Source organism: Alosa pseudoharengus, unplaced genomic scaffold, assembly GCF_046254945.1.
Source record: "Alosa pseudoharengus isolate Yale_2024_CS ecotype anadromous, Long Island Sound unplaced genomic scaffold, YU_APseudo_1.1 YU_APseudo_1.1_scf_1, whole genome shotgun sequence".
In the NCBI taxonomy this organism is placed as follows: Eukaryota; Metazoa; Chordata; class Actinopteri; order Clupeiformes; family Clupeidae; genus Alosa; species Alosa pseudoharengus.
In genome coordinates, this window is record NW_027468564.1 from 7616330 (window position 1) to 7626534 (window position 10205).

General features: G+C 38.9%; 1 protein-coding gene across 1 annotated transcript; it reads right to left on the reverse strand.

The window, feature by feature from the left end:
* Positions 1 to 986: 986 nt before the first annotated feature.
* LOC143116733 (uncharacterized) lies at positions 987 to 2351 on the reverse strand. Its single transcript, XM_076278035.1, has 2 exons — positions 2108 to 2351; positions 987 to 1840 (listed from the first exon to the last, which is right to left on the reverse strand). The coding sequence occupies exons 1-2, from the start codon at positions 2349 to 2351 to the stop codon at positions 987 to 989; spliced, it is 1098 nt and encodes a 365-aa protein (XP_076134150.1).
* Positions 2352 to 10205: the final 7854 nt, after the last annotated feature.

Below are 10205 nucleotides of genomic sequence, written 5' to 3' on the forward strand. Positions count from 1 at the left end.
GCTGGTTTAAATGCAAGCCTGTTGTTCTGGACAGAAATGATAGACAAGGCCGTGCATTAATAAAGGTTTATCGGTGCAACCCAGTTAATAAAGTGGTATAGCAGTTAGCCATATCGTGGTAGATGGGTTAGGTTTCTGGACCATTTTGCCATAATTGGGCTAATCACAAACACCGGACAGCTGACAGTTTTTGAGCTATTTGTTTGGACTTCCCCAGAGGATTCCCATCCTGAGCATGACATCATAGAAATATGGCCGCCGTGTGAATTTTGGTGAATAAACGAACAAATAAATATTGCAAATTCAAAAATGATCGGAAATGTCGTCCAATTTTCTAATACTATTATTTGATGGCAACAATACATTTTGAAAACAGAATACAGCCATTTCTGCTTTTTTCCTTTTAAACAAAAAACTGAGCTGCACCCTTTTTTAAATGTAATCTTTTATTCCAAAACAGAATAATGAATGAACGAAAAAGTACACGGACCGTGTTTACAGAGCACTTTTGACTAATTATCTTTATTCTCCCCACTGTGGATCCTGTAGTGTGTGTTAAAGCAACACCAAAAGAGTTTTTTGTACCTTAAAATAATGTTTTCAAAATCGTTTCAGTGGTTCATCAACTCGTAACAGGGTGAACGACACTTTCTGCATTCGCTTCGCGGCCCTCTATCGTCTATAACTGCAATATGTAAGTTTGCTGCATCGGGTAGCGGATCTGTAGTTTGATGGATGAATGAGACATGAGAAACTACAAATTTGACTTGCATCTGATGTCGCAATACATCGTACTTTCATAAAATCATGCAACTTATTCTACCTTGTCTGTGGACATTGTTATTTGCAAAGCCGGTGCTGGATAAACAAATAGTGCGTGCGACAGATGAAAAGTTCTTTGGTGTTGCTTTAAGAGAACACTTTTGACTAATGATCTTTATTCTCTCCACTGTCAATTCTCTAGTGTGTTTAGAGAGCACCGTTGACTAAAGTTCTTCAATTTCCCCATTGTGGATCCTCTGATGATTTTTGAGAAGGTAACGTTGACTATAGGCATTTCCACAGTGAGAACACTGGTATGGCTTTTGTCCAGTGTGTGTCCTCTGATGTTTAGTGAGATGTGTGCTTCTCCTGAAACTTGTTCCACATGTAGCACACTGGAATGGCTTTTCCCCTGTATGGATCCTCTGGTGTGCCTTTAAATTAGACGGATGATTAAATCCCTTTCCACAATGAGAGCAAACATGTTGTCTTTCCCCTGTATGGATCATTTGATGTGCCTTGAAATTAGACATGTTATTAAAGGTCTTTCCACAATGAGAACACCAACATGAATTTTCCCCTGTATGGATCTGCTGGTGTGTCTTTAGAGTGTACTTCTGTCTGAACGACTTCCCACACTGAGAGCACTGATGAGCCTTCTCCCCAGTGTGGATCTGCAGGTGTATCTTAAAAGCACCGTTTTGAATGAAGGACTTCCCACATGTAGTACACTGATACGGCTTTTCCCCAGTATGGATCCTCTGGTGCATCTTGAGATTAGCCACCCGACTAAAAGTCTTTCCACACTCTGAGCAGTGAAATGGCTTTTCCCTGGAATGTGTCCTCTTATGTGAAGTGAGGGTTCTCCTTGAACTGAAATCCCCCCCACACGTATTACACTGATATGGCTTTTCCCCGGTATGGATCTTCAGGTGTCTGTTGAGAAGTGACACTCTAGCAAAGGCCTTTCCACACTGAGAACACTGATGTGGCTTTTGTCCCGGAGGTGTTATCTGATGAGAGTTGAGATCTGAGCCACTCTTGGAACTGTTCCCACACGAGATCATTTGAACAACTTCTGTAATATGAGAACATGATTAAGAAATGATTAAGACATGATTTCTAATCCTACAGCAATCAAAATGTTTTTTCCACTTAGTTATTTCAACGAGCCAGAGATAATACATGAGTGTCAACACAGGCACTAATGTGTGAAGTCGAGACAAAAATGGTAATGAAAGCAAAGAGCATGGAATGATTTAACAATGAAATTAAATCTAAATCAAAACATATAAAGTACTCATCACTTCCCCAAGTTTCCTTAAAAAACTTTTAAGCGTCTTACTTGTAGGAGAGAAGTCAACATGGTCATATTCTCCAAAAATATCATTGTTTTCCTCTTTAAACTCTTCTTTCCAGGTTGATGCTGTTTGTGTCTCAGTCTCAAAGTCATGATGTTTCAGACCAGCCTTATCGTCCAATTTCTTAACTGCCAAAATATGCTCTCGCAGGAATTCATCAAAGTCTTCATCTTTGTTCTCCTTCTTCACTTGCATGAGTGGTTTTGTGAACCCTGGCATTTCAGACATTTGTTCTGCTGCACCAAGAAATCCTGTCAAAGTCTCCTTCAGTGTGAAGATGATGAAGTGAATATATGCAACCAGGACAGACCACAGCAGTAGAGTTGTCCTGTTGGTAACTATACACACTGGACACTTTCACAGTATCCAGGTAAAGAGTTGTAACTGCACAAATCACCAGTCTCTGTGTTATAAAGCTATAAAATACAAAGGATTATGGGTAAGGACTTTCATGTCCATGTCATTTTTATAAGTCTGATGGTCCTCAACTATCTATTAATCAACCTGCACAAAGTCCACAAAGGAGGGTATGTGGGGGTGGGGGTATGAACTGATTGGTGATGGGGGTAGGAGACTGCAGGTGGAGGTGTGAACTGATTAATGATGGGAGTAGGAGACTGCAGGTGGAGGTGTGAACTGATTAATGATGGGAGTAGGAGACTGCAGGTGGAGGTGATTGGTGATGGGAGTAGGAAACTGCAGGTGGAGGTGTGAACTGATTAATGATGGGAGTAGGAGACTGCAGGTGGAGGTGTGAACTGATTGGTGATGGGAGTAGGAGACTGCAGGTGGAGGTGTGAACTGATTAATGATGGGAGTAGGAGACTGCAGGTGGAGGTGTGAACTGATTGGTGATGGGAGTAGGAGACTGCAGGTGGAGGTGTGAACTGATTGGTCATGGGGGTAGGACACTGCAGTTGGGGGTGGGCTGGAGTTCTTCCTCATTGCATCGTATCTCCTTGTGACATGACATATTTGCTGTGGATGTGAGCACACGCTACACCTCAGTAGTCCTAGCCCTCTGCCTCTACACTCCTCTAAGGAATGTTGATATGATACACTACCTGAAAGCTCATGCCAATCCTATCATCGCCTTCCCGAATGGGAACACATTAACAGTTTCTGCCAGAGCAAGGGTGTCTTTTCTATAGGGGACACCTCTGACACAACTAACTTGCACTTACTATGTAGTTGTCCCCAGTAGGAAGAGGGTTCATTTGTCTTACCCTGCCCTTTCCTTATTATCTTTTTACTGTGACTTACACAAGGTTATCTGTTTACTGTGACTTACACAAGGCTATCCGTTTACTGTGACCTACACAAGGTTATCTTTTTTTACTGTGACATATACAAAGTTATCTTTTTTACTGTTAGAAAAGACACTGGAGTCAAACCTAACAAATACTGTATCGGCCCGAATGTAAGACAATCATGAATATAAGTCCTCCTTTTTAGGACAATACTTTTGGGGAAAAGGATAAAATACCCAAAACAGAAGTAGCTTTTTGCAAACCAAACGATTTTTTACATGTTTTTTTTAAATGCTGGTGATAACACAATTAATTCATTTATAGGCCGTTTAACACCATTTAAATTAAATAATGAGATCATTTTCATAAATTTTTTGAGATGCATTGGTCAAAATTAAATTCAATAAATAACTGCAAAGACAGTTAGCTTCTCCTTGAAGTCTGAAAGACACGACTCCTCCGACCATCATTAAGGTTTTGAAGTCGGTGTGTTTAGGTCTTTAGCAATCTTCGCCTTCAGCTGTATGGCGGCTCTAGTACGCTAAGCATTCCGCTATTACATTTTTCTGTCACATATTCAAACACTCTCAATCTGTTGGAAGCGGCCATGGATTTTGATTATGACTGTTGTATTTTTAAGACGGTCTTTCTGGACTCACCATCACTTTCATTTTATGATTTTTAAATTGCCATCAAAGCTCCTTCTCAGTTGTTGGTTAACTTAGGCTAGGCTAGGCTAGGCTACTTTTGAACCACTTTGTTCGAGATGATCTTTTGGTCTCTCCATCATTCAGGCTCGTGACACTGTTGTGAAGAAGGAAATATCGATACAGCGCCATCTACGGGCTTTTCCTTTTTTTCTAGGCAGCGAATATAAGACAACCCCACTTTTTCAGATGTATTTTGAGAAAAAAAAAAACGTATATTCTTATATTCGGCCGATACGGTACATCTTCTGGTAATGTCATCCTGGTTAATGTAATGTTGTCAATACAAAGATATCCCAAACATATTTATTGTCAACTTGTCATGACCAAGGCAACTTCTGATAGTATCACTTTGATTAATGTCAACTTGTCATAATGAAGACAACCCAAACAATGTAAACTTGTCATGTCAAAACAGTATAGAAGTCATAAATGTATTGAATGACTGAATAAAAAAGTAGGTTTTAGGAACTGTGTACTGAGAGGTGATGATCTGGAGAATGTTGCAATCCATTCTCAAAGAATTAACCCTTAGAACCCAGTTGATGCAAAGTGCATCAAAAACACACACCCTTTCTTTTCTGTTACATTGCTTTAGAACTATTCATCGAGATGAAACCTTTATTGATTTTTTGAAAATCATGAAATTAAATCAAATTGCATCATATTTACAGTCTATACTTCTTTGTGTCTGCAGTCCATGAACCCTATGGCAAGCATGTCCGTACTAAGTATTTCGATCCTTCTGGGCGTAAGAATCAATATTCTGCTAAACAATATGAGTTACAGCGGGGAAAATAAGTATTGAACACGTCAACATTTTTTTCAGTAAGTATACTTCCAATGAGGCTATTTGCATGAAATTTTCACCAGATATCACTATTAACTCAGATAATCCACCCATATAAAAAAAATCCAAACATTACAGTCCATAGGTAGAGTTATGTGTAATAAAGTGGAATGACACAGGAAAAAAGTATTGAACACGCCTGCTGAAATTTCTTAAATACTTTGTGGAAAAGCCTTTATTCGTAATGACAGCTTCAAGGCATTTCCTGTATGACGAAAACTAATCAGTCACAGTATTCTGGTGTGATTTTGGCCCATTCTTTTAAACAGATAGTCCTTTAATATTGAAGATTCCAGGGGTCCCTCTTGTGAATCATGATCTTTAGTTAATTTCCAAAACTGTTCAATTGGATTGAAGTCAGGGCCTTGATTTCCTTTCTCTGAAACCAATTGAGAGTTTCCTTTGCTGAATGGTTTGGATCATTGTCCTGCTGGAAGGTCTAGCCATGTCTCATCCTCATCATCCTGGTGGATGTAAAGTTTCTCCTGGAACAAAATGACTCCATTCATCATTCATTCAACTGTATGAAGTCTGCCAGTACCATGAGATGAAAAACAGCCCACACCATGATGCCACCACCTCCAAACCTCATTGTTGGTATGGTATTTTTAGGGTGATGCACAGTGCCATTTCTCCTCCAAATATGGTGTGTAGTATGACATCCGAAAAGTTCAGTTTTGCTCTCACCAGACCAGAATACATTCTCTCAGTATTTCATAGGATTGTCCAAATGTTGTGTAGCAAACTTTCAACGAGGTTTGACATGTTTTTCTTCAGCAAAAGAGTCATGTGGGATGAGCGTGCGTAGAGGCCATGGTGGTGGAGTGCATTACCTATGATTTTCTCTGTAACAATTGTACCTGCTGCCTCCAAGACTTTCTGGAGCTTTCTCTGAGTGGTCCTTGGATCTTCGGCTACACTTCTGACTATCCTTCTGACTTCTTGGTCAGAAATCTTGCAAGGAGATCATGTGCATGGCCAGTTGATGATGCATTGATGTTCCTTCCACTTGCAGATAATGGCTCCAATACTGTTTGCTGGATGATTCAGAAGTTTTGAAGTGCATCTGTAACCAGTTCCATTGATATGTTTTGCAACAGTAAGGTTGCAAAGGTCTTGGGAGGGCTCTTTGCTTTTGCCCATCATGAAATGTTTCTTGTGTGACACCTTGGTAACAAAAAACCTTTTTATAGCCCACCAGTATGTACTAACCCAGTTTATATAAATTTGCACAGATATGAGGGATAATTTCTCTAAATACTTATAGATTCCAGTTTGTTCCTTGCCATTCCTTGCCTTTGTGTACTGCTTTTTCTTAGCGTGTTCAATACTTTTTCCCTGTCCCATTCCACTTTTTTAGTCATTACTCTACTTTTAGACATTAATGTTTGGATTTTTATATATGTGTGGATTACCTAAATTAATACTAATGTCTGGTGAAAATTTCATGCGAATAGCCTCACTGGAAGTATACTTACTGAGAAAAATGTTGACGTGTTCAATACTTATTTTCCCTGCTGTATATTCCAAAATGGTTCTCGCTTTAAATATTGCCTGGATTTCCTTTTTGTTCTCTGGTGCCAGGGGTCGTCTCCTCTACAAAGAAGGTAAAGAACGGCTATCAATTATAAGAATTGGTCAGGAGGAGGTCCAGATGAATTTAGATGAGCCATCGAAATCTAATGAACTCAAATCACATTTATTGTAAAGATAATTCCACTGCATGCCTAGAGACAAAGGGCTAGCTATCAAGATGGCTCTGCCAATTAGTTGCAAGTACCAGAGACCATATTTGGGCAAGGGGACGCCATCTTAGGAAGTAGATAGTAAGTGGGAGTCTCTATCAATATTGCTTAACCAATCAGTACAGGAGGGTGTGTATATTCATTAAGTGTGTATATAAGTGTTTGCTTTCCATTATTTGGGGATTATTTTTGACGCCAGTGTTTTGAAGGGTTCATTGGGAACCTTGTTACTGCTTGCACTTGGAATAAAGGAATACTTTAGTTGCAAGTCAGAGGCGTGTGGCAGTGGCAACTTTAAAGTCCTTAGTGGACATGTCATAATAATAAAGACATTTAACAATACTCCTTGGAGTGCCTTGGTGAAGACAAGTTTTTTTCTTTTCAACTAATTTTAAAGGAATACTTTAATTAGATTTTGATTGAAATAAATACTTTCATTATTTTTATATATTTTTAGAAGACCTCCATTTTTCTTACGTGGGTTATAAAAACAGAGGAAGTAACTGCAAAATAATAATGTCATATAGAACAACCAATGATGCAAATCAATTACTCTCGTTTGAATTACTCACGAACCAGATAGATATGCGATGCATGTCAGATGAAAGAGGAGACACAGAGCTATTTGTGCTTCGAACCCTCGATACTGTAGGGGTGTGACTTTCGAAACCGACGTCTCGAATCAGTGTCGAGGCTTCGAAGCACAAGTGTTTCGAAACACTGCTTCGAAACGTGGTTCAAAACAGCCATGTCATGTGACCACTGCTTTGAAACATTGTTCAAAATCCCCATGTCATGTGACCAAAGTTAAATGAACTTTCGGTGCATTTCACCGGTGTCGGCAGGCATGCCCGCGCGTTCAATTAACAGTTTAGCTTTCTCTTAAGCAATAACCATGATGGTGTAGTGGTTAGTGAGGGTGTTTTTCGCACGGTAGCCCAGGCTGCTCAAATGTGGTTCGATCCCTGTTTGATTTGTAAGGTATTGTTTCAGATCGTATCTGTTTATGTTTTTCTTACTTCACCATTAACCACACAGTTTCAACTAAACTCTCAGAATGGTCAAAAATCGAGAGTTTTTATAAGAAGAAAGTGATTTAGAGAACACATAGTGGCAGCAATAAGATTCTCTTTATTGTGACTTCATGTGGTCTCCCATCCAGTAATTGACCAAGGGCATGCTGCTTAGCTTTTGACAAAGACTGAACACAGCGAGCCACGAACTTTAAAGACTACATCTCCAATACGAAGCATTTGACAGATTTGTTTCACCCTAAACAGCTCTGAGGTGTCAGAGTTGTTTCAAAGCTTCGGAACAATTCGGCACAATTGCTTCGAACGTTTCAGTGTTTCATAAAGCCTCGCTTTGCCCATCCCTACGATACTGATTCGAGACGTCGGTTTTTTTTTTCGGTCCTCCTTCCTGAAATCCTGACACTACCTGGGAAAATATCTATTTTTATACGTATTTATTGAACTGTATATTTTTATTGAATGAAAGTATAGTGATCAAGACAATCATTTTATATATTTGCTTCTGAAATTCTCATTGTGTTGCTGCTTGTTGTTGTGTTGCCATTGCTAATGGCACAGTAATTAATCTAACATACTTTCATTAAATAAATCAATTCAAGCTAAACTAAGAGTCTATAATTAGGCTACAATAAGCCTGATCTATTTATACCAGAGCTTTTCTTAAAATTAATTTAACATATTTTAGAAAAATGTCACCTGGGGTATAACTCCCCCTGCTACCCAGAGTTGCTTTTGTATAGCTCATAGCATTTCCATTTACATGTTAAAGCTTCCCCTAGAATTAGGATACTGATGAAAATCCCACTTTTCATGCATTGATATAACCAAAGAAAGTAATGGAGATTATTTGCACCTGTGTTCACCAAATAAAGGACTGGACTGCACCCTTCACAAACCGTAAAAATGAAGTTTATTAGTTTTACAGGTGACGACAGTTCACATATCATTCCACACAAACGTTTCTGGTTTCATTGCACTCACGTCTTCTAAGATCAGATTTTGGTGAATTTCTGTAACAGAAACCGTGCCACCTGGAATATGAAGTAGGGTGTTGAGTCGTGTTGAGATGGATCCGTTTGGATGCAAATATTCTTGAAGCGTTGCCAGGGAAGACAGAGGAAAAAAAGATTGTTTTGGTATGCGTGAAACATGGCCTAAATGGCACACGTACATGGAGACTCGCCCCTGCTCTCTGTAAATAAGGATTTCTAAAACTGATAGTTCCGGTGCTTGACTGTGGTTGGCTGAATCATGTTCGATGTCGTTGTAAAATGCAGCATAAACATACACCTTGACCGCATTTCGTTTTATATTACTGCACTACCATAACTTGATACCAAAGTTAAAGTAGCTGCGTCTCGACATTGCTTGGCAACCATTCAGATAGAGGAAATATATTTAGATAGATAGATAGATAGATAGATAGATAGATAGATAGATAGATAGATACTTTATTGATCCCCAGGGAAATTCAAGATATTTCTTGGCGGAAGAATGATTATCTAGGAATAACTTGTTATATTTCTAGTTGCTGTGACTTTACTTTATGAAACTTTGCCAGGTATTTATAGTAACAGTTTTAGTAAAGCAATAAGCCACTCGAGTCTGTAGGTTACACTGATTCTACAACAGCTAAGGGGGGTTTTAGGCACGATGCGCTAACGACGGCCCTTAGCTGTTGTAGAATAGAATCAGTATAACCTACGGCAGGGGTCGGCAAATAGTGGCCCGCGGGCCAATTTTGGCCCGCCATCTATTCTATCTGGCCCGCGAGATGACGTTAATTTGCTGTTTAAATAATAAAAAAATAAAAAATGAAATTTTTTTTAACCCCATGTTTTTAAAAAGAAAAAAAGGCCTACAGCAATCCCATCAATTTCAAAACATTTATTGAGGTATAGATGATAGTCCTACTAAAGTGACAAAACAACAGGTGGAACATCCTTGCAGTTATCCATGACGCACAGGTCGGAACGGTATTGGCACGCGAGTGCGCGTAATCTTGTGCAAAAAAAAAAAAAAAAAGTGTCCTGTCTCCCTCTTCCAGTGGGCAAGGTCAAAAATAGCCTATGTTTCGTTAAATTAATAGGCTTGGCATTAATAAATGCAGGCAGGCTCAACACATACCTCTGCTTCCATTCTTCTTTGTAGGTCCTGCATTCTGAATCAATTTTTCTTTTCAAGGCTTTTGACAACGACATTTTGCATCGATAACTAGCATATAGCAATGTTCAGCTAATCATTTACACGTCATCCAAAAGAATAATATTTGTACACATTAGTTACGGCAAGTTGCTAGGCAAGTCGCCTGTTTCATGAGAGACGACAGGAGATGCAGCAGGCGGCATAAAAACAGCGCACATAAGCAAATAAACGTTTTTAATGGAATTAAATTAAATGCATTTTAAAAGTTAGATGATGTTTATTTTAATATAATATAATAATTCATAATTTAAATAGTAGGCCTATAATATATTCTCCAGAATGTATTCTCTT

Bases quoted from the DNA above. Each gene is read 5' to 3' on its own strand.
- LOC143116733 (XM_076278035.1), bottom strand. From the start codon at position 2,351: ATGTCTGAAATGCCAGGGTTCACAAAACCACTCATGCAAGTGAAGAAG. The intron at 1,841-2,107 runs GTAAGACGCTTA...CTCATATTACAG, and splicing joins TGTTGACTTCTCTCCTACAA to AAGTTGTTCAAATGATCTCG.